Source organism: Budorcas taxicolor, chromosome 3, assembly GCF_023091745.1.
Source record: "Budorcas taxicolor isolate Tak-1 chromosome 3, Takin1.1, whole genome shotgun sequence".
Taxonomy (NCBI): domain Eukaryota; kingdom Metazoa; phylum Chordata; class Mammalia; order Artiodactyla; family Bovidae; genus Budorcas; species Budorcas taxicolor.
Genome location: NC_068912.1, coordinates 1292701 through 1320266, shown reverse-complemented (window position 1 = coordinate 1320266; position 27566 = coordinate 1292701). Strand labels below are relative to the sequence as shown.

Below are 27566 nucleotides of genomic sequence, written 5' to 3'. Positions count from 1 at the left end.
CTTATTATATGAAGAAATCAATTTATAAAGTTAAGGTTCTCATGTTGTACAGGATGGATAAAATATTTTTACTTTTAATTCTGTGAAGGAAACTTACTCTTTGTAAATGAGAAACTATACTTACTCAGGGCTACAAGAAGAGTTAACAGTGATAAAAAAAATCAATTTGTTTTTTTTAAAAAACCTCATATATATGATTAATCATAAGAACAACATAAATTTTAAAAATAAATTATATCATTTTTCTGATTATAAAATGAACATAAGCTCACTGTAGACAATAGAGAAAAATTAGAAAAAGAAAAAAGGAAAATAAGTCAGCTTGGGTTACAACCCTATCACTCTTATTTTTCTTATGTTTTTAAATATGAATAACAGGATACCCTGACTGAAATCTCAAACTCAGCCTACCATCTTTGAAACCTCGGTGGACAGAAGGAGTCACAGAAACATGCTGCTGTTGTTCAGTTGCTCAGTCATGTCCAATTCTTTGCAACCCCACGGATTGCAGCACTCCACTCTTGCCTGTCCACCACCAACTCCTGGAGATTGCTCAAACTCAAGTCCATCAAGTCGATGACGCCATCCAACCATCTCGTCCTCTGTCGTCCCCTTCTCCTCCTGCCTTCAGTCCTTCCCAGCATCAGGGTCTTTTTCTAATGAGTCAGTTCTTTTCATCAGGTGGTGAAGCTGATGGAGCTTCAGCTTCAGCATTGGTCCTTCCAATGAATGTTCAGGATTGATGCCCTTTAGGATTGACTGGTTTGATCTCCTTGCAGTCCAAGGGACTCTCAAGAGTCTTCTCCAACACCACAGTTCAAAAGCATTAGTTCTTCAGCGCTCAGCATTCTTTATGGTCCAGCTCTCACATTCATACATGACTACTGGAAAAACCATAGCCTTCACTAGACAGATCTTTGTTGGCAAAGTAATGTCTCTGCTATTTAATATACTGTCTAGGTTGCTCATAGCTTTTCTTTCAAGGAGCAAGCATCTTTTAATTTCATGGCTACAGTCACCATCTGCAGTGATTTTAGATCCCAAGAAAATAGTCTGTTACTGTTTCCATTGCTTCCCCATCTATTTGCCATGAAGTGATGGGACTGGATGCCACGATCTTAGTTTTCTGAACGTTGAGTTTTAAGCCAGCTTTTTCATTCTCCTCTTTCACTTTCATCAAAAGGCTCTTCAGTTCCTCTTTGCTTTCTGCCATAAGGGAGGTGTCATCTGCATATCTGAGGTTATTAATATTTCTCCCAGCAATCTTGATTTCAGCTTTTGTTTCTTCCAGTCCAGCATTTCGCATGATGTATTCTGCTTTGAAGTTAAATAAGCAGAGTGACAATAGACAACCTTGACGTACTCTTTTTTCAATTTTGAACCAGTCCATTGTTCCATGTCCCGTTCTAGCTGTTGCTTCTTGACCTATATACAGGTTTTGCAGAAGGCAGGTAAGGTGGTCTGGTATTCCCATTTTTTAAAGAATTTTCCACAGTTTGTTGTGATCCACAGAGTCAAAGGCTTTAGTGTAGTCAATGAAGCACAAGTAGATGTTTTTCCAGAATTCTTTTTTTTTTCTTGTGATCCAATGGATGTTGGCATTTGATCTCTGGTTCCTCTTCTTTTTCCAAATCTAGCTTGAACATCTGGAATTTCTCTGTTCATGAAGCCTTACTTGAAGAATTTTGAGCATCACTTTGCTAGAGCGTGACATGAGTGCAATTGTGTGGTAGTTTGAACACTCTTTGGCATTGCCCTTCTTTGGGATTGGAATGAAAATTTTTCACATTTTCCAGTCCTGTGGCCACTGCTGAGTTTTCCAAATTTGCTGGTATATTGAGTGCAGCACTTTCACAGCCTCATTTTTTTAGGATTGAAACCACTCAGCTGGAATTCCATCAACCCCACTAGCTTTGTTCACAGTGTGGCTTCCTAAGGCCCACTTGACTTCACACTCCAGGATGTCTGGTTCTAGGTGAGTGATCACACCATTGTAGTTATCTGGGTAATGAAGATATTTTTTGTATAGTTCTTCTGTTATTCTTGCCACATCTTAATATATTCTGCTTCTGTTAGGTCCATACTGTTTCTGTCCTTTATTGTGCCCATCTTTGCATGAAATATTCCCTTAGTATCTCTAGTTTTCTTGAAGAGGTCTCTAGTCTTTCCCATTCTATTGTTTTCCTCTATTTCTTTGCACTGATCACTGAGAAGACTTTCTCGTCTCTCCTTTTGTTCTTTGGAACTCTGCATTCAAATGGGTATATCTTTCCTTTTCTCTTTGCCTTTCTCTTCTTTTCTTAGCTATTTGTAAGGCCTCCTCAAACAACCATTTTGCCTTTTTGCATTTCTCTTTCCTGAGGATGGTTTTGATTACCACCTTCGATACAATGTCATGAACCTCCATCCATAGTTCTTCAGGCACTCTATCAGATCTAATCCATTGAATCTATTTGTGACTTCCACTGTAGAATCATAAGGGATTTGATTTAGGTCATACCTGAATGATCTGTTCATGGGATTCTCAAGGCAAGATAACTGAAGTGGTTTGCCATTCCCTTCTCCAGTGGAAAATTCTGAAAGAGATGGGCATACCAGACCACCTGACCTGTCTCTTGAGAAATGTGTATGCAGGTCAAGAAGCAAGAGTTAGAACTGGACATGGAACATCAGACTGGTTCCAAATTGGAAAAGGAGTATGTCAAGGCTGTATATTGTCACCCTGCTTATTTAACTTATACGCAGAGTACATCATGAGAAACGCTGGGCTGGATAAAGCACAAGCTGGAATCAAGATTGCTGGGAGAAATATCAATAACCTCAGATATGCAGATGACACTACCCTTATGGCAGAAAGTGAAGAAGAACTAAAGAGCCTCTTGATGGAAGTGAAAGTGGAGAGTGAAAAAGTTGGCTTAAAGCTCAACATTCAGAAAACTAAGACAATGGCATCTGGTCCCATCACTTCATGGGAAATAGATGGGGAAACAGTGGAAACAGTGTCAGACTTTACTTTCTTGGGCTTCAAAATCACTGGAGATGGTGACTGTAGCCATGCAATCAAAAGATGCTTGGTCCTTGGACGGAAAGTTATGACCAAACTAGACGGCATATTAAAAAGTAGAGACATTACTTTGCCAACAAAGGTCCGTCTAGTCAAGGCTATGGTTTTTTCAGTAGTCATGTATGGATGGGAGAGTTGGACTATAAAGAAAGCTGAGCACTGAAGAATTGAGCTTTTGAACTGTGGTGTTGGAGAAGACTCTTGAGAGTGCCTTGGACTGCAAGGAGATCCAACCAGTCCATCCTAAAGGAGATCAATCCTGAATGTTTATTGGAAGGACTGATGTTGAAGGTGAAACTCCAATACTTTAGCCACCTGATGCAAAGAACTGACTCATTTGAAAAGACCTTGATGTTGGGAAAGATTGAAGGCAAGAGGAGAAGGGTACAACAGAGAATGAGATGGTTGGATGGCCTCACCGACTCAATGGACATGAGTTTGAGTAAACTCCAGGAGTTGGTGATGGACAGGGAGGCCTGGCATGCTGCAGTCCATGGGGTCGCAGAGAGTTGGGTACAACTGAGCAACTGAACTGAACTGAATGGTCTAATGGTTTTCTCTACTTTGTTCAATTTAAATCTGAATTTACAATAAAGAGTTCATGATCTGAGCAACAGTAAGCTCCCAATGTTGTTTTAGCTTCTTATGTAGAATTTCTCCATCCTCAGCTGCAAATAATAGAATCAATTTGATTTCAGTATTGACCATCTGGTGATGTCCATGTGTAGAGCCATCTCTTGTGTTGCTGGAAGAGGGTGTTTGCTATGACATGTGCATCCTCTTGGCAAAACTGTTAGCCTTTGCCCTGCTTCATTTTGTATTCCAAGGCCAAACTTGCCTGTTACTTCAGGTATCTCTTGACTTCCTACATTTGCATTCCAGTTCCCTATGATGAAAAGGACATCTTTTTTGGTGTTAGTTCTAGAAGGTCTCACAGGTCTTCATAGAACCGTTCAACTTCAGCTTTTTTGGCATTAGTGGTTGGGGCATAGATGGGGATTACTGTTATATTGAATGGTTTGCCTTGGAAACGAGCAGAGATCATTCCGTCATTTTTGAGACTGCACCCAAGTACAGCATTTCAAACTCTTTTATTGACTCTGAGGGCTACTCCATATCTTCTAAAAGATTCTTGCCCACAGTAGTAGATATAATGGTCTCTGAATTAAATTTGCCCATTCCGGTCCATTTTAGTTCACTGACTCCTAAAATTTCTGATGTTCACTCTTGCCATCTCCTGTTTGGCCACTTCCAATTTATCTTGATAGACCTAATATGCAATATTGTTCTTTACGGCATTGGACTTTACTTTCACTACTAGACAGATCCACATCTGGGCGTTGTTTCCACATTGGTTTAGCCTCTTCATTCCTCTGGAGCTTTTCTTCACTCTTCTCCAGTAGCACATTGGGCACCTACCAACCTGGGGAGTTCATCTTTCAGTGTCATATATTTTTCCCTTTTCATACTGTTCATGGGGTTCTCAAGGCAAGAATGCTGAAGTAGTTTGCCATTCCCTTTTCCAGTGGACCACGTTTCATCAAAACTCTCCACCATGACCTGTCCATCTTAGGTGGCCCTACACAGCATAGCTCATAGTTTCACTGAGTTAGACAAGGCTGTGATCCATGTGATCAGTTTGGTTAGTTTTCTGTGATTGTGGTTTTCATTCTATCTGCCCTCTGATGGAGAAGGATAAGAGGCTTACGGAAGCTTCCTGATGTGAGGGACTGGCTGAGGGGCAAACTGGGTCTTGCTCTGACATGTGGGGCCTTGCTTGGTAAATCTTTACTCTAATTTTCTGCTGATGGGTGGGACTATGTTCCCTCCCTGTAGTTTGGCCTGAGGCCAAACTATCGTAGGGGTAATGGTGGTAATGGCAACCTCCTTCAAAAGGACTTATGTCAGTATGCCCCTGCTCCCAGGACTCAGTGCCCCTGGCCCTGCAGCAGGCCACTGTCAATCCATGCCTCCATTGGAGACTCCTGCACAGTTACAGGCAAGTCTGGCTCAGTCTCTTGTGGGGTTGTTCCTGTCAAAAGAGCTAGAGAACCAATAAGAGCTGACTCTTCCTTCTTTGATGGACTGACTACTGTGGAGTGCCCTTTTTTCCCCCCATTGATAGAATTAATACATACCCAAGTGTTATTTAAAATCTATTGAAAACCAAGACCACTACTCTAAGTTTAGAATTTCATACAAAGAAGCTTACATGTTTACTTGGTAATGTAAATTTCTGGGTAAGATTTAGTGAGAACTACTCTGTAGACCATGCTTCTTTTAGATGAAATATTTCCTTTCTGAAAATGCATTTGAATTTGGTTTTGTGAGATGTGTAGTACTCTTCCTTGGAGCCTGGTAGGCTACAGTCCATGGGGTCGCAAAAGAGTCGGACACGACTGAGCGACTTCACTTTCACTTCACTTCTTTGGCTTAAAGTTTACACAAGAACTCAGAAGATAAGGCCCAGAAGGCCTCAGAGCAGACTCTTCTAGCCTTTTGTGTTCTATTTGTATACAATACAGAGAGGTAAGAACTTCTGAATTCTTTCTTTAGTTGGGTTCTGAAATGAGGACCTCTTGACTTGAAGTATGCGTGCCTTGTTTCTATTTAAACAAAGTCCTAATATCTGAGAGTACTGTATGCATTTTTGACCCTTGAAAAAACACTTTTTGTTCATGTTAGTTTTGTTGTCAGTGTGCATATAGAAGTTCTTGTACAGGAGCTCTCCTAAGAGTACTTTCCATCCTGCTAACCTCAGACAGTCTGTTTTTGCTTACAGCTTTAAGGAATGATATATAGGCCTGGTTTTTATCTTAGTCTGGTGAAATCAGGGCAAAAAGGCAACTAGACCAGCTGCAAAATATATATATATTATACCAATGTGTTCTAGTATGTCCATCATACTGAGTCCTCAACCTTGTAGAAAGGGGGTTAAGATTTCCATTTGCTATCAGTCATGATCACAACAAGCATATCCTAGGATGGAAAGTAAGGCCTTGGAGAAAGGTGAGAGTAGACACACCCTCTCCTTTCTAGCCTTCAGGAGTTTGGGGGTCTGGACTTGGAAGAAATGATGTGCATGCAAACTCTGAAAACTACCTGAATGCACTGAAAGTGAGGCATTACTGCTGGTTTGGGTGCTCTTTGCTGTTCTGGAACTGTTGCTTTCTTTTAGACTATGCTGACATCAAGATTCTGGCCTAATACCGCCCCTCACCCCCACCCCACCAAAGTGTGGGGCAGAGCCTCCTCTTAATTCCCCTAACACAGATATGACCAGGATTTAATTTATAATGATACTTTTAGGTATGCTCAGGTCTAACAGAAGGAAATTACAAACCATTATTCCTTCTGACAGAAGGAAACTACAAGCCATTATTAGAAACGGCGGCCTTCAGCATCCGCAGGCCAAGGCGCACGTCAGTCTCTTTACCTCATTTTATGTCTACTTCCCTGTCTAGTCTTGAGTTAGCTTTCTTATGATAGGGTCCCTTTTACCAAGAATTACAAAAACATCACTGCCAGTTGGGTCACAGCTCTAAAAGTAAAAGCTAAAACAAAATTTCTAGAAGAGAATGTAGGAAAGTATCTTCATGATTTGTGGGTGAGGAAAGATTTCACAAACAGTGTACAAGAGCACTAACTACAGAGGGAAAGACTAGTAAGATGGATTTCATTAAAATAAAAAAAATTGTGTTCATTAATTATATCACTAATAGAATAAAAAGGCAAGTACAGAATGGGAAAAGTTACATAGAGTAAAAACAAATGGACTTATTTTCAGAATATATAATTCCAACACATCTATAAAAACATACAACCCAATTGAAAAATAAACAAAAGATCTTATACAGACAAAAGTGTCTGTTTTATAAAAGATGATTTCCAAACGGCCAATAAATATTTGGAAAAGGCGCTCAACCACATCAGGGTTGGAATAGATGCAAACCACATGATACACCACTATAATACCAAAAGAATTATTAAAAGTACAAAGACTGATAAAACGAAGTTGTTGGTAAGAATGAAAAACAAATAGAACATTTGTAATACTATCGGTCAGAGTATAATCAAACAACCATTTTAGAAAATTATTTGGCGTCATCGACCAAAACTGTACCTTTTGCAACAACATCACCTGTATATACATGTATATCGGAGAAGGAGATGGCAGCCCACTCCAGTGCTCTTGCCTGGAAAATCCCATGGACGGAGGAGCCTGGTAGGCTGCAGTCCATGGGGTTTCTACGAGTCGGACACGACTGAGCGACTTCACTTTCACTTTTCACTTTCATGCATTGGAGAAGGAAATGGCAACCCACTCCAGTGTTCTTGCCTGGAGAATCCCAGGGACGGGGCAGCCTGGTGGGCTGCCCTCTATGGGGTCGCACAGAGTCGGACACGACTAAAGCGACTTAGCAGCAGCATACATATATATACCCAACAGCAGAAATGCAAACATATGTTCATCATAAGACTTGTACAAAACTTTTTATGGCAGTATTATTCATAAGAACCCAAACTGGAAACAACTCAAATGTACAAATACAGAAGGAATACATTGTTGTATATTTATAAAATGGAATATAGTCATCTCTCTGTATCCCACAGGAAATTGGTTCCAGGACCCCCAAGGATACAAAATCCACAGATGCTCAAGTCTCTTATAGAAAATGGCATATTTGCATATAATCTACACATATCCTCTGTATATTTTAAATCATCTCTAGATGAATTGTAATAGCAAATACAATGTAAATGCAACATGAATAGTTGCTTGTGTGCAACAAATTCAAGTTTAGCTTTTTGGAATTTTCTTAAAAAAGGTATTTTTGCTTTGTGGTTGTTTGAATCCGTGGATGCTGACACTGCCGATACAGAGGGCCAACTCTACTACATAGCAATGAAAATGAATGAATTATAGATACAGCCAATAATATGGGTGAATTTCACAACATAATGTTGACTAAAAGAAGGCTTATGTAACTATGCAATGTAGGATTTCATTCATATAAATTTTAAGAACAGGCCTAAGTAATTTAGGTGATGGTGGTGGTGAGTGGGTGATGGACAGGGAAGCCTGGCGTGCTGCAGCCCATGGGGTTGTAAGGAGTCAGACACAACTGAGCAACTGAACTGAACTGAACTGAACTGAAGTAATTTAAAGGGAGAGGAATAAAGCATTTGAGGGCTTCCAGAGTACTGCTATTTTTTTTTTTCCTTTGTTAATTCCTTGGCCTGGATGGCGATTATGTGTTCATTTTGTGAAAATTCACTAAGCTGAGGATTTATTATTGGTGTACTTTTCTGTATGTCATGTTATAGTTCAATAAAGAGGTTTAAAAATCAAGGCCCACTACCTACCCAGCAAAGGGTAACGCTCATTTCTGTTGCAGATGAGGTATGCCATCCCAAACATGCTGAAGAGAAGGAAAAAAAAAAGATGTTAGTGTCAAAATAGGGAAATATTGAAAGCCAGAGGGACTAGCTCTTAGTTCCCAGAAAGCCTCCTTTCCAATCTCTACCAGGAGTCTGTCCCCTGACTCAAGGGGTGCAGATGCCAAGAGGAAGGGAACAAAGAAGCTCTTACCTGGTAATAGAGTCTCCAAACAACTTACGTAGCTGCCTTTACCACAGAGCCTGATATGTTGTTCAAAAAAAGGTTGTTGAGTCTGCATTGGTAGAACTGACCCTCTTCCAGGGAAACCAGACACTCCGTAGGGGACCCAATAAAGTTAGATGTGCTGTGTCTCCCAGCACAGAAAGAGTCTACCAATTGCTCAAACAATAACAGCGCATCTTTGTGGAACACATGCTATGTGCCTGGCACTTTCAAGTGCTTTACATAATCATTTTCTTTACTCCAGACAAAAAGCTGATTAAAAGGTATTACTATTATTATGTCCATTTTACAAATGAGAAAACTGAGGTACAGAGACTTTAACATGAACAAGATCCCATGGTTAGTGGTGACAGAGGATACTGACAGAGTCAATATCTAAAACTAGGATCGGGGCATATGCTTGTCCACTGCATTATATCATCTCTTAAACAAATGACTTTTTCAACAAATGACTCATTCCCTTGTCTATACGATCATACTAAATATTTTGTTACGCCTTTGTATTATAGCACATACTGAAGTCTCCAATAGCGCTAATTTTGTGTACATTGTCTTCCCCATTGGATTTCAGGACAGGAAACAGGCCCTGTTCATATTTGTATGTGTATTTCTATAGTCTCTTATTTTCAGAGATGGTATAGAGAAACGAAAAAGAGGGCAGGTTTCAGGATCACATAGTCCTGGTAGTTCAGAAACAGTGTTTCTATGGTAGACTGACTGCATTAATGGCTCCACTTCTTCAACCCTACTTGCATCTATGCCCTTGCAGTGTCCTCCCATGCTGGGCTCATCCTTGTGGACGTTTTGGCCCATGGGATGCTAACAAACATGACACAGAGGTTTGAAAAATGTTTGTGCATTGGACTTGCTCTTTCTTGCTCTTCTGATATTGCCTGGGCTAGCCCAATATAAGGTACATAGAGTCACTGTCCCAGTTATGTCAGCCACAATTCCCAGTTATCCTGTCTGAAGCCATCCTGGATGATAACTTGCTCAACCCCAGGCATATGAACAAGCCTAGGCAAGATCAGCCAAATCCAGCCAAGAGCAATTGAACCCCACATATTCATGAGATAAATAAAAATGTACTATTGTATACCACTGAGATTTTGTGGTTGACTATGCACTTAGGCGCTCAGTCATGTCTGACTCTTTGTGATTCCAGGGACTGTAGCCCACCAGGCTCCTCTGTCCATGGGATTCTCCCGGCAAGAGTACTGGAGTGGACTGCCATTTCCTTCTCCAGGTTAACTATAATGCAGCATTACTGTGGCATCTGAAAGCAATGTGGCTCCACAAATTACTAGATGTATGACTATGGACAAGTCATCTAACAAATCTCTGAGTCTCCATTTTTAAATTTATAAAATGGAATTAATATTAGTTTGTTTCTACCTCATATAGTTGATATTGAGGTAAAGTCCCTAATATTTAATAAGGGCTCACAAAATATTATTATTCATTTATTTATTCAAACAGCATTTTATTGATGATCTACACATGCCAAGAACAGTGCTGAGCCCTAGGAATACAAAGATGAATAGTAAAGACTCACTGAACCAATTACAGCCCTAATTCTATTATCTGACCCTTTAAGACCTAGATTCTAGCTTGCTAATGTAAGGAATAATACCTTTTCACTTTCCATCCACCAAGCACTACTATATAGAGCTTCCCATGCTGGTCATTCATTTATTCATCATTATTGATGCCTACCAAGCACTGGGGATATAAGAATGAACAAAAAATAATCACTATCCTCAAAAAGCTCCCAGTGTAGGAAGTGAAAAGCACACTGAGTCAGTGGTTATTTTGAGTGTTCTAATGTGCTACAGAGTTACACAGAGGAGGAAAGAGTTAAACTGTTGGACTTGGGATTGGGTAGCTTTCAGAGGCAGCTTTAGAAAGGAATAGATCCTTGAGCTGGATTTCAAAAATTGACTGCGGTTTTCCTAGTAGACTGGGGATGGAATGAATGAAAGAGAGGCGAATCCCCTTAGACACCCCCAGAGGAAGGGACATAGGAGGAGATAAGGTAGGAAAGGCCGGTGGTTACTTTGTGTGTCATTGCAAGGAATTTGAACATATCGTGAAAATGACTGGCAGATACTGAGGGATTTTCACTTCCTAAGTGAGCCCAAACTGGGCTTTGGGAGAATGTGTGTCACTAAGCACCTGGAAGAGGAGTAATCCCTATCAATGCCTGAACGCACAGTTGAAGTGATCAATAGTTAATGGTTGGTGATTGGGTTCTTCTGAGTCCAAAGAGATACTCAAATGAGAAGACTCTCTCTTCTTTTTGTACAACCTTTGATAAATAACCATCATAGTCTGAAAACTGACAGTAGACTGGCATCTTCCAGCATGTTACACTATCAGTGGGAAGAAGGAAGATGAAGGAATTTGAAATCTCGGTTTTGGCCTGGGAAGGACTAGATTTTAATTTTCTGAAATAGCTTCAAATCTGAAATTGGTGACCTACTGTTTTTGCTATCATAATTCTCCCACTTCTTTACTAAAAAGTACTGCAAGGTCAATGTCCCACACTCACACTTTCTCATTAAGGCCCAAACACTGATACACTGGTCCAGAATCTGCAACACCTTTCATGACTTTCTTTGGAAGCTCTTTAAAAAAGTAGGCTGGTAGGTTGCTGCCATTGTAGGTGACAGAGTCACAGGTCACGATTCCTGGATAGTACATCATCATTCTGGCAGCTATGTTGACTTTCTGACCAATGACTATAATAGGAAGAAGAGAGAAAGGCAAAGAACAAGGAGAAAACAGCCATTGAACTCAGTGTAATCCAAGGCATATCGTCCTCAGATGGCATTTTTACCCTTTACTCCATTTGCCTTCACAGATGACACAGCAATCTCACCTTCAACTACCCAGGTTTAGCCAATGGCTTCCCTCATAGCTCAGTCAGTAAAGAATCTGCCTGCAATGTAGAAGATCTGGATTCAATTCCTAGGTTTGGAAGATCCCCTGGAGAAGGAAATGGCAATCCACTCCAGTATTTTTGCCTAGGAAATCCCATGGACAGGAGTCTGGCCGGCTATAGCCCATGGATATATATAGCATATATCCAACAGCTATAAGCGTTGGATAACATAACTTAGAGACTAAACCCCATTTTAGAATATACCAGGAGTTAACTAGCCATCTGAGAGGTTAAGGGGATGATCTGCTCAAGGATTAGAAGGGCCTTGAATATGGAGAGGATCTCTTAAGCGGGATGGTGAGCAGGGCCTGAGGGCTCTCAGATGAGGTACAGTTGGTCTTCTGCTATTTCAGATAGATATACGTTAGCTTGGACAAGGACTCCTGACCTCCAAAGGAGGCACAAAATTGGGTCTGTATGTTCTGTGCATGAGCTTTCATTTGATTTTGTAAGAGTAAGTAAATAAGGCTGGAAGGGGTGTGAACTGTAGGATTCATTTAGGGGATATTTCTAAAGGTGCACAGACTCTGCAACCAGGCTGTGCAGGTTTGGATCTAAGCTCTACCTCTACTATGCGTAAATTACTCAGGCAAAATATTCAAACTCTTCCATGCCTTAGTTTTCTAATTTGTAAAGCGGGGTTGATAACAGTACTTCTTTCAGAGGGTAGTTTATGGAGATTAATAAGTTAATACACATAAAGAACTTTGTGAAGTGCTGGGCTGCTAGTAAGCCCTCAATTAAGTATTAAATGTTGTACTTTGAGATAAACTTGAATACCCCTGATTAAGATATTCATTTTTTTAAAGCCAGTTTATTATGGGGAAATTTGACCATACAATAAAGCATGGTATCATGAGTCTATACATCTATTACCCAGGCCCCCAAACCATTAACCATCTACTCTCCACCTTGTATTATTTTGAAGAAAATCTCAGAGTTGTAATACTTCAGACATAATTGTTTCAGTGTTTTATATATATGCAGTATTTTAAATGTATTATTTCTGAGCATTTAAAACCCTAATAGGATTGAACAGGAAAGAGCAGTGAAATCTTGAGATAACACCTACTTACTTTTGAGATTAGTGCCATTTTTCAGTAATGCCAATATTCATAATTTTAAGAATCAGTCCTCATCTATCCCAGGAATTAAAAGGAGTAATCGTTTAATGTTAACAGGAAATCAACATAAAGGCCCATCATTCCCTGAGCTTATGGCCTCCCATTTGTGTGTGTGTGCTTAGTCACTCAGTTGTGTCCAACTCTTTTGTGACCCCATGAATTGTAACCTACCAGGCTCCTCTGTCCATGAGGATTCTCCAGGCAAGAATATTGGAGTGGGTTGCTATGCCCTCCTCCAGGGGATCTTCCCAACCTAGGGATCGAACCCAGGTTTCCCTCATTGCAGGTGGATTCTTTACGATCTGAGCCACCAGGGAAGCATGGCCTACCACAGTTCCCCTCTAAAGACTGCATATTTCTTATACTCAATCATAGACTCAGAAATACACATTTTTTACTCATTGAGCTGTCCAGGGGCCAACAGATATGGCTTGGTTTCACCTGGAAGACTGTAAACCTTTGAGCACAGGGTCCACGTCTGGCTAATTTTTGTCCTTCCTCCCACCCAGTTCAGCGGCAAGGCACAATGCCTGCTGAAAGGAAGATCTACATAAGCTAGTTCAGCACACCTGTATACTCGTGCCTCACAGAGTGTCCAACGATTCCACAGAAGACAATCCCGCTGGTCACGCCAATGGAAACAGTGCTGGCTCCGGGGAGAAAGAGAAAGAGAGTTGTGGGGAAAGAGATAAAGACAATGAACACACAGAAGGCAGGGAGGGTGGGGACAGGGTGAAGAATGGGGTGGGGGAGGGGTAGGAAAGAGTTTTCAAAAAAGAACACTCTTCCCTTTGTAGTTAGGTTAGGGCCATTGTACACGGCCTGGAGGGAAAAAGGAAGGGCAGTTTGAGACAGAGAACTAAGTTCTTAGAAGTGATAACTCAGTTCACTTTTCTGCTACTTTTAAGTATTCATCTGAGCTATTTTTCTGGAAAATAATCTCATCACCCCAATGGACTTTCAATGTAGAATGATTGTAGTTGTTAAAAAAAAAAAAATTAACTATCTTTTGTGATTGCTAGAAAGAACTAAGTCATTTTTTCGAAAGGAAATAACTGGGTGGCATCAAAAACTAACTTTTCTAATGCATGAAGATGGTTGCATATACAGATGACTAGAGGCTGAGAAGATGGAATATTCAGGGCAAAGAGTGGTACCTGTTGGAGTAGACCAGAGTGGGCCACAAGTCAGGATTATTGGGGTATACAGGGGGCGCCTGAGGGCACTGGGCTCTTGGACAGCCAGGGCCAAAAATGTAAACATCATCTTAATAATTTTACTTAGTGGATCATCTTGAGACCAGATCAATATATAAATTTCCAATACTAGTATTTACTTTGGTGGTGGTGGCGGTTTAGTCACTAAGTCATGTCCGACTCTTGCAACCCCATGGACTGTAGCCTGCCAGGCTCCTCTACCCAGGGGATTCTTCAGGCAAGAATACTGGAGTGGGTTGCCATTTCCTTCTCCAGGGGATCTTCCCAATCCAGGAGTCAAACCTGGGTCTCCTGCACTGCAGGCAGACTCTTTACCGACTGAGCTATGAGGAAGCCCTAGTACTTACTTTATCTCCTAGTTATTAAAAATCATCTCAGGTCTCCAACATAGTTTGGAATATGACCTCTCCCAGGAAGCAGGTCAGAAGCATAGAGAGACAACCCAGTTAGACCCTCTGTGGTACACTTGAATTTTTTAGGAGTATCCTTTCTCTACCTGGCCTTGACCATCCCCCTGTCTGACTGCATCAGGGCTGGGTTTGCTCAACCTACCTGTACATTCAATAAATAATGAATGTAGACAGAAAGACAGCCTCCCACCTTCCTCTTCCCTGACCCTTGTCCTGTCTCCCCATATGCTACAACAGAGTCAGGAATCAGATGGAATCAGGTCAACACTTACCGGATTTTGTGGACCTGAGAGCAGAAGTCAAATATATCCACAGCGCTCTCCAAGGCATGAGTGACTTCATCAGGTGCCTTTTCCCCAGGAAAACCAAAGACACAGAGAAAAGAGCAGCCCTGTGAGGGAGAGAGGCAGCAAACACAACCGGTGGACAGATAGTTTTAAGCTGGACCATTTAGATGGCCCAGTGGAGGATGGGCAGCAATTTTCACTCTCTGAAACAAATTTCATCAAATATACACCTATTTCAATGTCTTCCCTGGTAGCTCAGATGGTAAAGCGTCTGCCTACAATGCGGGAGACCTGGGTTCAGTCCCTGGGTCGGGAAGATCCCCTGGAGAAGGAAATGGCACCCCACTCCAGTACTCTTGCCTGGAAAATCCCATGGACAGAGGAGCCTGGTAGGCTACAGTCCATGGGGTTGCAGAGAGTCGGACATGACTGAGCGACTTCACTTTCACTTTCACACATTATATAACTTCTCTTGCATCATCAACAGTAAGGTTAGAACCTGAGAGTGTACCTTCCTGTCTACTCTCTACTGTAGCCAAGGTCTTAGGTTGCAAAGTCCTAAGTTTAAGTCCAAAAGCAGCACAGAGCAAAAGGTACCAGTTCTGGGATCAGAAAATATGTGTTCTCATGCCACTTCCCAAGTGTGGAAGCTTGGACAAGTCAATCACACTCTATGAACTTCAGTTTATCAATCTAAATACAGGTAAAACTGAGACTTGCTGAGGTTGGTTATGTTACTGAAAAATTAGTATGTTATATTTACATATATACACAGGCACCTCATTAACTCAAAGTTCTCTTCAGATATTGTTATTATTCATTTTTCTTGAGGATAAAGGCTTAAGCTGGGAGTATTTTTTCTTGGCAAAAAGTCAACTCTTTCAAAGAGACAGTAAACTCTGAAGTTTGGCCCTTTCACTATTAGTCCCTTAAAAAATGACTTCAGATGCTGTTTTCTGTAAGAAAATAGTGCATAGTGAATAAAAGTCAATGGGGTAAAAATTTGAGTCTATGTATGTTATATCCTGATAAAATGCAAAAGAACAGTAAAATGCCTCAGTTTCTTCAACCCTCTCCAAAAAGAATCTGACCAAGTACATGCTTAGTCACTAAGTCATGTCTGACTCTTTGCCTGCCAGGCTCCTCTGTCCACAGGATTTTCCAGGCAAGAATACTGGAGTGAGTTGCATTTCCTCTTCGAGGGGGGACCAAACCTGCGTCTCCTGTATCTCCTGCTTTAGCAGGCAGACTGTTTACCACTGAGCCGCCTGGGAAGCCCAGCTGACTAAGTGTGCTCAGCTGCACACTCGTGTCTGACCCTTTGTGACCCCATGGACTGTAGCCCACCAGGATCCTCAGTCCATGGAATTTTCTAGGCAAGAATACTAAAGTGGGTTGCCATTTCCTTCTCCAATCTAAGAGTCAGATTCTAACTGGCACTAGGTTCTGTTGTGACATTGGTGGGACAGGGGGTTGGGGGGCATAGCCCTGAATCCAGGTCTGCGAACAGACTAGAGGGGAGCCCCTTTGGGGCACTGGTGGGTTTGCTTTGCCTGGAAATTCTGCCTGGTGGCTTGGCAAGATCTCATGCTGCAGTGAGACCAGCAGCCCGTGCTGCCTTGAACTAGGCATCACAACAGGCGCTTCACACACATATTTTTTTAAAACTTTCAACAATCATTTTAGGCAAATGCTATCCTCATTTAAATAACGTCCCTATTTTTATACAAAATAAATAGGAACAAACTAAGTCTCAGAGAAGTTCAATGGCTTGCTAAGGACACACAGCTGGGAACTGTGGGAGCCAGGAACTGTCTCTCCAGGAATGGTCTGGAGTATCTGCAAGACACTAAACACTGTTCTCTTGGGTCTATGCTCTTTTCTGTTGATACTCATGAATGAATATGGAAGAAAGTATCAGACTACACAGGACTGGGGGTCTCCGTTGCCTCAGAACTCCCACAGAACAGAGTATTTTTTGTACAAAAATTAATTATTTCTGCCTGGCTCTGTGACAACCTGTGAGAGTTTCTCACCTCTGCAGCCCAGCCCTAGCTTTCCGTCGCTACCAATGCTCACTGTGTTTTTTTTATTAGTGAGTGAATGAGTGTGGAGCAGTAATTAAGTGGTCTGCTCTTACAATACAGAAACACCTGAGATGGTGAAATCAATTCTCATGAGCACTACTATGATAATTTATCACATCATTTTTCTCTGAACAGATGAAGAGCAGGTTGAAAACACTGAGCGCTAAAGGTGACACCCCCACCCCATCTCAATTAAGGAACTGAAAGGGGAACTGGAAGTGTACATAAGGCAGATGGAGATGATAGGAAATTTCAGCTTCTAGGGTATGATGGTTACTAGAAGACTGACCTAAAAATCTCTGGGAGACTGATTATACCCTGGATTCCAGATGTATGTACATATAGTGAAAGCTAGTTGAATACAATGGTTAAGAGCACAGACCAAGAAGGCACAATACCTGGGTTTGAAATCCAGTCCGCCACTTAATCTTATTCTGTCTCACTATCCTTAGCTTTACCTAAACACCCTCATCTGTAAAATGGGGACAATAACAACAATACCTATCACTTAGAGCAGGCATGTGAAGAAAGAAGTAATATATGGAAAAGTGCAGAGAACAATGCCTAGCACACATTGAGCGCCACATCTACTGTTATTATCCTACAAATAAAGACTGATGGTTCTAGGTTAAATGTGTCCATTCCTTCTCTTTCTCCCCTGTCCATGGACATAATGCTAATCTTAAATTATTGGTAGGTTTCCACATCTTTAGTGTGGGAAATTTACCTTATCAAACATGAAGACTTTGTTGATTTGGCCTTGGAAGACCCTCAGGACAGAATTAATGTGCACGCAGGCATCCTGAATAGCTGAGCCTATAACTTCTGCTTTATCTTGGTCCTTAAACATCAGGTTCACAAACATGACTGTCACTGGGCGAAGCTCAGACAAATAACCCCGAAGCTGTTTGTCATCAATCTGTAATTTAGAGGGAAGCTTTCCTTAACATGCGTCCTTGGCAATGGATCTTTCCTCCCAATATCATCACCACCACACCCAAAATTATCACTGGGAGGGAACTAGCCTTTTGAGATTCTCTAGGGAAACTGCAGTTATCAAAGTTGGGAGATAGAACACAGCAGAGCCAGCTTAAAGTCAAAAAGACGGAAATGGAATGGACTGTCAAAATCTCTTCCAATAGGAACTTACAAGCCTGCTCATTTTTGGCCAGCCACCACTCCCGTGCCCCAGCTGCTAGCTCCCTCAGCCAATATGAGCCATCACAATAAAAGAACTGCTGTTTCTTTCGGCTCTCCAACAATTCAGGAATAAGAATAGCATGCTGCATAATTCAACCTAATATTTTCATAGCAAGATACTTTTCAGAATATTTCCACATTCCATCCTCCTTTATCCTCAAGTGAAATAAAATTACATTATCCTCATTTTACTAACTGGATAACTGAGGGATGGAGAGATAAGAAAATTTTCCAAGTCATATGGGAAAACAGTAGCAAACAAAATCCAAATCTATGGACTTCTATTTGTAGCACCCCCATGCCTCTCTTTGGTGTGGTATTTCATTCAGCTCCCATCTTCACTCTAAGTTCTATCCAAAACAGGCACAAGGAAAGGAAAGGTGAGTCTTTCCCAAATTATCCCTGCCTATATCATCAGCTCTGAATTTTGTTAAATTTAAGTACATAAGAAAACAATGGGGGAGAAGCATTGCATTTTTCTCCCCCAGACAACACAAAAGGAAATTGTGTATAGGGAATCTTGGAATCATGCTTCCTATCTAGCTGAGGTTTCATGTACTTTTCATAAAAGATGACTTAATAATTTCTAACTAGGCAACATGATCATTTTCTTTGATTTTTCAAATGATTTAAGTAATTAATATTAAATACATAATACTAAACATGTTAAAGAAATTAAATTATTCCATCAGGCCATGTATGCTGAGTTTTGGTTTGAAAAATCCAACCACATCTTTGTTTGTTAAGTGCAAGGACAGACCTTGGTAAAGCTGTGAAGCGTTTGTCTTTTGCCTCCTTTCAGCTCCTGGCTATTGTTGCTTAGTGCGTGTTTGTCATTCCTACTCACAATTTTCACAGTGACTCACAGAACCTCTCTTATATCCCTTTCCTGTAGACCTTGCTCTCCACTAGTAGCAGCTGAAGAAGCATAACATTATCTCTTAGAGGGAGGGAGGGGAAGAGTGGGATGGCTCTCTTGAGCTTCAAAAATCTTAAAGAATCCAACAGTTGCAGGCACTAGAGGGAGTGTCTGGAAAATCCCATGGGCGGAGGAGCCTGGTAGGCTGCAGTCCCTGGAGTTGCTAAGAGTAGGACACCACTGAGTGACTTCACTTTCCCTTTTCACTTTCATGCATTGGAGAAGGAAATGGCAACCCACTCCAGTGTTCTTGCTTGGAGAATCCCAGGGACCGGGAAGCCTGGTGGGCTGCTGTCTATGGGGTTGCACGGAGTCGGACACGACTGAAGCGACTTAGCAGCAGCAGCAGCAGAGGGAGTGTTTCTCAATTGAATGAAAGGTACAGGGGGGCATTCTGGCAGCTCCTCAACCCACACTGTGAAGGCAGCTGCCCACAGATGAGGCTTGTCCCACAAATATTTCCTTTAGGACCTAATTGCATTTTGACAGGATTAAGAATTAAAATAGGCATTATATTAGAGAAGATGTATACAGCCTCTGAAAAAAATGCAGGGTTCAGAGAGAACAGGGTTCAAATCCTAGCTACATTTCTTACTTTATAATCTCAGGAAAGTTCATGGTATCATTCTGTCTCTGTTTTCTCATATATAAGGGATAAGCACATCTGCTAAGGATTGCGAAGAATAAATACATGAATGAGCAGAGTGTCTGGTATATGGTGAGTGCTGAGAAATAGTTATAATTTGAACAGTTAATGCATTTGAAAAAACCTAGATCTAAGCAAATGAAAAGAGAAAACTCTTAGGCTGGAGGTACTTCTGAGAGTTCTAATTATCTGTATTAACTTTCAAAGCTTCAGATATAATTCAAGTGACAAGAGAAACAGTATCATTCACTTGCTATGTGACATGTAGAAAGGACACGTGACATGCTTTTTTTCATGTGTGTGTGACATGTTCTTACACGCTTGAGACACTTTCAGTTTGCCCAGTTGTATGAGGCCTAGTTTACCCCTGTTGTCACAGTGTAATTATGAGTGATGCCCCTTTTAATTCTTACAAACATTCTGATTTGAACACACAGGGAATGTCAGTCCCACCTCTTTCTATTTCAAGGAAACATTTTACAAGCTGCTGATTTTCTTAATCTTAGCAGCTGTCCAAGATCCCTGACACTCTAAAAGTCAATAAATTAAATTATTAAAATACCTGCTTCAATATGCTTTCCATCACATACTTTTGTAGGGACAACTCCAGGTCAGGATCAGACTCTAGCATGCAAGCAAGCCTCAGGAGGTCTAAGAGGGCAGGAGAAGTAGGATCAGAAAGGGAAGCTTGGCTCTGTAATGTGGGAGAGAGGTGCCTCCCAGTCCCCATTCCCTTGGGCAGTGGTCTTCACCGTTCAGTCAGAAAACTCTGGGCTACTTCATGGCCAAAGAGGGCCAAGGGAAAGCCAATGAGACGTTCTCAGAAGTTGAGGGTTTCCCAAAATTCAGTTGCGTGTAGCTCAAAACCCTGTTCTAAATGTCATCACACTTCAGAACTTAAGGAGACTTTCACCTCTATACTTGAGCTAAAAGTATTGTCATAGGTAATGGGAATAAACAGATGAGGGGATGATAACGGAGGACAATGCTGACAGAATGCAGGGGTTGATCGAGTTGAAAGAGCCGCATGAGTCAGATTTAGGAGACTGGCTTCTGATCCTAAGTTTGATACCAACTTGCTGTGTGACTCTGGACAAGTCACTTCACTGCCCTGGTTGACTCTTACTTCCTCATCCAGGAAAAAAGCACTAGGCTTTCATCATCTCTATGATTATTTTCACTATAATGGTTGATTGTTGTTCCATACTCTACAAAATAGACTGTTAGGAGGTGGTAAGAATGAATTTGAAGAAATCAAAAAATAATGGAAAGAAATTATGATAGGTTTTCAGCAGGGAATACAATAATGATAATAATGTGAAAAAGATGAAAAATAACGGTGGAGTCTGAAAAGGATACAAATTGGGGAGCAAATGTTTGTCTTGAATGTATTCAAAACCTAGTATATTTTAAATACTGTGCTAGGCACTGTGTGGGAATAAAAAGTTCTTAGGAAACTGAGTTTTTCCTGGAGGCACTTATGCACATTCACATTCTATAATATGTATAGAAAAGTTAAATACAAAAAAGACCAAATGGTCTAATAGATTATAAAGACCAGAGACATTCAGAGAAATCAGTGGTCTAGATAAACTGGTTTAATCAGAAAATGGTTAAAAGGAGAACTAGGAATTTTACTGAATCTTGAATAACTTGTGGCTTTTTACTAGAAGGATGCATGCCCAGCAGATGTAGATTAAAGTCAAGAATGAGCAGAATATGTTAAAGCATTGGTAAAGACTAAACTGGCATGAGCCCCATGTGAGTATTGGAGATTAATAAGAAATGATGCTGAGCAGACTGTGGAGAGAAGCAAAGAGCTCAGGAAGAGAGCAAGCATTGTAAAGGTCTAGACGGTTATGGCAACAAAGGTTGTTTGTTGTTCAGTTGCTCAGTTGTATGACTATTTGCAGTCCCATGGATTGCAGTATGCCAGGCTTCTCTGTCCTTCACCATCTCCTGCAGTTTGCTCAAACTCATGTCCATTGAATTGGTGCTGCCATCCAATCATCTTGTCTTCTATCACCCGCTTCTCCTGCCTGCAATCTTTTCCCAGTATCAGGGTTTTCACATCAGGTGGCAGCTTCAGCATCAGTCCTTTCAATGGATAGTCAGGGTTGATTTCCTTTACAATTGACTGGTTTGATCTCCTTGTTATCCAAGGGACTCATGAAGTGAAGAGAAGTCGCTCAGTCGTGTCCGACTCTTTGCGACCCCATGGACTGTAGCCCACCAGGCTCCTCTGTCCATGGGATTTTCCAGGCATGAATACTAGAGTGGGTTGCCATTTCCTTCTCCAGGGGGTCTTCCTGACCCAGGGACCGAACCCAGGTCTCCCACATTGTAGGCAGACGCTTTACCGTCCAAGCTACCAGGGAAGAGACAAATAATAAGGAATTTGGCCGGTCTTTGCTTCTGATACCAGAGTAACTTCTAAATCTTTGGAATTTCCCAGATAATGAAACTGTCTCTGTTATTCATGGTGGGCCCTTTGGACCACACCTGAATTTATGCTAATGAGATGACTCAGGATAAGGGTCTATTGGCAAAGACCAAGCATGTGATAAGAGGATTGTGGCTTTGAACTAGGTGTTAAGAGCCAACCTTCATGACATCTGAGGAGGGAAAAGGGGCTGGAGATTTAGTTCAATTATAAGCCCAATAGGGCTTCCCTGGTGGTTCAGATGGTAAAGAATCTGTCTGCAACGCAGGAGACCCAAGTTCAGTCCCTGGGTCTGGAAGATCCCCCAGGGAAGGGAATGGCTACGCATTCCAGTATTCTTGCCTGGAGAATTAAATGGACAGAGAAACCTGTCAGGCAGTCCATGGGGTCGAAAAGAGACAGACAGGACTGAACATCTATGTTCACTTTTCACAGTACATGCCTACTTAATAAACCACCAATAAAATATATGAACCTTTGCTTCCCTGGCTGGTAAATACTTTGATGTGCAAGGAGCATGATGTGTCCTGACAATCAAGGAGCTTCATGTTTGGGACTCTCCCAGACCTCATCCTGTGTGTTCAGAGACCAATACAATACTGGTCCTCATTTGTATTCTTCACAATAAAGCCATAATTATAAGCATGTACTTTCCTGAGTTCTGTGAGTTATTATAGTTAATTATTGAACTTGAGAGCATTGTGAGAACCCTTGGATTTGTAGCCAGTTGGTCATAATTGCAGGTGACTTACTAATCTCAGAGCTTGTAGCTGGTGATAAGAGAAGTCTTATGAAAGACTCCACCTCTCTGTGCTAACTCCAGATAGTTAGCAACAGAATTGCACTGTACTGCAGAGCCCAAAATAAGTTATTGAAGGTATGATTAAGATCTAGGAGATGAGATGAGGTATAGTTCAAGGAGTGTATCACTAGATTTTCTCCATCCTTGGAGCTTTTGGGTTCTTGGCCTTTCCTGGTCAATTTGCCTACAGTTCCCCTGAGCACCCCTCTCATCCCATTACCTACTGCAGTTTTGTAAAATTACAGTCTAAATTTGTGATGTTCAAAATATTAAAGACCTACACAAAAATGGTGACAAAGAAGAACGATTCAAAGATGTTTCTGAAGTTTCTAGTCTGGATAAAGGAACAGTTTCAGAGAAAGATAAGTAGCATAGAACTGAGACATTGTTGAAATAAATTTCTAGGCCCAAGATAAGCTGCTCCCTATCCAGCATGCCATGTCAGCAAACCAAGACTTAGATTAATTTTTGTGTCCCAGTAAATGCTCCACTTAACCAGAAATGCAATAATCATAGTCAGCCAATCCCTAAATGCCTAGCCAACTCCCAGCCTTCTTCCCGCAAACAAGACTGACTATATGACCCCAGCCAATCCGATACTTTGTCTCTTCCTTGTTCTTTACTCTTCAGCCTTTCCTTGTTATTTACTCTTTACTTCTTGCCTTCCACACCATTTTGCAAGCGACTGTCTACTTCATGAAGTACTAAAGGTTGTTATCACCTAATTGTCCTGCATTCCTCATGCTAGTCCCAGCCCTTCCGGCAGTCATAGGGAAATCCAGCATAGATTAATGGTTCCACAAAATGTGGGTAGAGAAGACCAGACAGTCCAGGACAGATTCCTGGAATCATCAACATTCAAGGAATAGAAAGGGAACTGAAAATGGGTAGTTTGAGGGGTAAAAGCAAAACTAGGAAATAATATTCTTGAACTCAAGGAACGAGGAGAAGATAATACCTAGAAAAGAGAGTGATCTAAAGCCAATCACCTAGTTATGAGGCCTGAAGAGAGGTCAGCTGGTTTGGTAAGCTGATGGCTATTAACACCTTGACATAAATGGTCCCAGGAGACAGGGGGAAAAATGAACAGAAGCTAGATGTCAGGGACTCGAGACTGACAAGTAGGTGAATATATGCTCTCCACCCTCACCTCAAGGTGCATGTAATCAATGCTTATTGAGTGAATAAATAAAAGAGAGGATAGAAGAAGAGGTAGAGACATACAGATTACCCTTGAGAAGTCTGGTGCTGAATGTTAGAAGGGAAAAGTAGGAGTCATAGGTGTTTTTTTCCTTTTATCATGGAGAAGACTTGCAAATGCTTGGAAGATGAGGGGAAGGAGTCACTGCCAAGAGAGAGGCCAAGGACCGAAGGACGGCTTTACTTAGAACAGCTATTGTGGGGATGGGAAGGAGGCCCCTTTGTTTGCTGCGGGACTGTGAGCTGAACTGAAGAAACCAGGCACTTGTAATGGAGCCCTGGGCATTGGTGTAAGACCCTACAGACCACTGGCAGAGGCAACAGCTCTTGAGTATAGAAGGTACTTACTTTTGTGGTCACCAGAAGGATAATAATCCATGAAAGCCATACACTTTGTGAAAAATTCATCAAAGTTAAAAGAAGGGGGTGGTTTTAAGAAAATAACCTAAATTTAAAAAAAGAGAGAAAGGGAGAAGTTTTTGGTTATTCTGAGGGTTGCCTGGTCCTTTGAATATAATTTCTCAACAGAAAGGGCAGGGTTTTGAATGTCCCAGACATGATAATCAGACACTGGCATACTAAAACAGTGAAGAGCTTTAATTTGCATGTAATTACATTAAAAATATCTCTGACTAGTCATTAAGATCTCAATCTTCAGTATATACACAGCAGGCCATTCCAGGGAACAAACCTGTATACTCTTTCACTCTTATAACTTTCTTTTTTTTTTCTTATTACTTTACAACATTTTAATTGAAATAATACTTGGTTAAACTGCATACCATATATTTCTTACAAGTGTAAAAGGACAAAAGGTGCTGATGCCCCAAAAGGTATTAGGAACATCGCCAGTAATAAAATTCGATTCAAGATCATGAACTCCAAGATATGATACATAGAGAATGGCACAATCTTATTTCCTTAATATTTTTGCCTCCAAAAATGGACAACTTTTAGTCTAATAATGAGAAACTATCGGGCAAAACAACATCAAGGAACATACACCAAAATAACTGATAAATGTTAAGTGTCAAGGTCATAAAAAATAAGGAAAAACTGTTTTACAGATTGCAGGAGACTAAGTTAAAAATAACAGTGCAGTGTGAGATCATGGATAGAATCCTGGAAAACTCACTAAGGACATTAGTGGGAAAACAGGTGAAATCCACACAAGGCCTTTAATTAGTGAATAGTATACTTTACCAATGTCAGTTTTCAGGTTTTGACTATTGCACTCTGGTTATGAAGAATGTTAACATTTGTGGAAGCTGGCTAATGGATATATGGAAAAACGCTATTGTTTCTGAACTTTTCTGTGAGTCTAAATTTAAAAATTAAAAACAAATTTTAAAGATATAAGTAATGATCAAAGAAGATGGGGGAGCAGGGGCATTGCTATCAGCCAGCTAGGTCATGCAGCCATGATGTGTATTACTGGAAGAGTGAGTCGGGGAGGCTAGGAGGGGTGTAGACTGACGCACAGGGCATGGGGTGGGGTTCTCATCTTTGCCAGCAACTTCATGCATTCACCATCTTTTCTTTCCATCTGCCAAGCAGTCCTGTTCCTGGTTCAATTAGCAGCAGAGCTCTCCTTCCTTTCTCTAATCGGCTATATCCCAGGGACAGTTCTGCTTACAGTCCAGCTTCAACTTAACTACAGTGATTTCTGCTAGGCAGGGCTCAGGGAAAATTCTTTTCCCTCCATAGTCTTTGCTGTCCCTGCTCGCCTCCAGTTCTCATGCTCCGTGATCACTTGCCTTGAGTTAGGAGTGTTGAGGAGAGAACTTGAGGGCCAATGGCAGCCCCCCAAACTATTGTACAACCCTCTGCTCCCAGGGAATAGCCAGGAAATTTTTCATTAAACAAGGGCACTCGTCCCACCAAAGGCCTCCATACCCAAATTCCACATCCTTAGTTACCACAGAAAAGCCTGATCACTTCCTCTTGAACTCACCAGACTTGGTTCCTCCCAGAGGAAATGTCCTGGGCTAATACTTTTTAATCTAACCCAGACTGACCCCATCCAAATCGCCAGCCTCATAGAACCAGTGGCTTTTCTGACAGGAGAGCCCTGGCATGGACTGGCATAACTTTATAGACAAGTAGCAGCATCACACCTACCTTAACTGCTCTCTGATCTGGAATCCTCTCAATTTCAATCATGCTCCTGTCACAGAGCTGCCAGCAGTTTGGGGATAGAATGACGTCATTCACCTGTGCCATGTTCTGCGCGAGGCGGACGTCATCTACGGCCTGACCAATCACCAGAAAGTAGTTTCGAGTTTCGTCTCCAAAGACCAACATGCTGATGTGGCCAGCAGCCAGTCCTGGCAGGAAGGGAAGCAAGGGTTTGCATGAGAAGTTTTGGCTTAGTCCCCAGCAGCATGGCTTTTTGGACATTCAGAATCTTGAGCATCTCAGAGAAAAGTCTAGTCTCTAAAATTTTGCATAGAAATCAATGAATGTCTCTTCTGGGCCCAGGCCTTCCCAGACGGCTTTGCTCCGGAATCTAGAAAGTTCGCTACTTATTTTCCACCTTTTTCTGACAGTTAGCTCCCTAGATGGCCCTATCACTCCTCGAAGTTATTTTATTTTTTCTTCAATTTATTTATACTTCAAACTACTTCTTATTTATACCGAGGACAATTTTAATGACTTCTGTTTGGGAAAGATTTGCATTTTATCAGAGATGAGGTTCTAGTTAAAAAGTAACAGGGTGAAATTTCAGGCAACAGATAGGCAAGAAAAGGTTGGAAAAATGAGCAGGTATTTTGACTGTCAAGTGTTCCATCCCAAGAATGTGGCTTCTAGTTGTTTTTAAGTTGAGAGCTGAAGATTTTGGTACCAAAACAACAGAAGACAGAATGTTTTAAAATATGATGTGTGAAAAATGTATGTGTAAATGAGCTGTGATACACAGTTCTTTCAAATTACCATAATTAACATAATCAAAGGTTGTTTTTTATCTTTGCTCTCTGATGTGCTACTTTGTCAAGACTGAATCCCCCTGATATATACATATACAGGGGGTCTGTTTTCCCTCTGAAGTACATGGATGCCTAGGCTGGTTAAAAGATACTGGTACTTCTTTAATAGCCATTAAGTATGCACCTGAAGGGTCCCCATCATTTTTAAAGAAGAATAATACATCAAAACTCTCTAGGTAGTAAGTTCGAAAGAAATATTTAGTATTAGAACAAATTTGATTTTTTTTTTAACAGAAGATTTAAAAATCTTGGAAAATTTGAATAACCTAAAGCAAGGGTCCTCAACCTCTAGGATCTAAAGCCTGATGATCTGAGGTGGAGCTGATATAATAATAATAGAAATAAAGTGCACAATAAATGTAATGCGATTGAATCATCCCGAAACCACTGTCCCCCCACGCCAGTCCGTGGAAAAATTGTCTTTCGCAAAACCAGTCCCTGGTGCTAAAAATTTTGGGACTGCTGACCTAAAGAAAGCTGAGAGCAGTTAATTGGATAACCCCTGATCCATTTTCTTATCACCTCTGATCAAGAATTCTAAAGTTTACAGTTAGGTAGACATGAATACCAATAGCACCAGTTGTAACTCATCATTCATACCTATCAGAAT

At 41.1% G+C, this 27566-nt stretch overlaps 1 protein-coding gene across 1 annotated transcript in view; it reads right to left on the bottom strand.

Annotated features, from left to right (window-relative positions):
• ADCY10 (adenylate cyclase 10) overlaps positions 1-27566 on the bottom strand; it is a 95492-nt gene that overhangs the window by 62748 nt on the left and 5178 nt on the right. Inside the window, exons 5-12 of the mRNA XM_052637766.1 lie at positions 26091-26296; positions 24318-24414; positions 20087-20175; positions 17487-17678; positions 14658-14776; positions 13328-13404; positions 11242-11431; positions 8432-8487 (exon numbers count right to left, since the gene is read on the bottom strand). Of these exons, the coding sequence (XP_052493726.1) occupies positions 8432-8487; positions 11242-11431; positions 13328-13404; positions 14658-14776; positions 17487-17678; positions 20087-20175; positions 24318-24414; positions 26091-26296 (1026 nt within the window). The remainder of the gene's footprint in view (positions 1-8431; positions 8488-11241; positions 11432-13327; positions 13405-14657; positions 14777-17486; positions 17679-20086; positions 20176-24317; positions 24415-26090; positions 26297-27566) is intronic.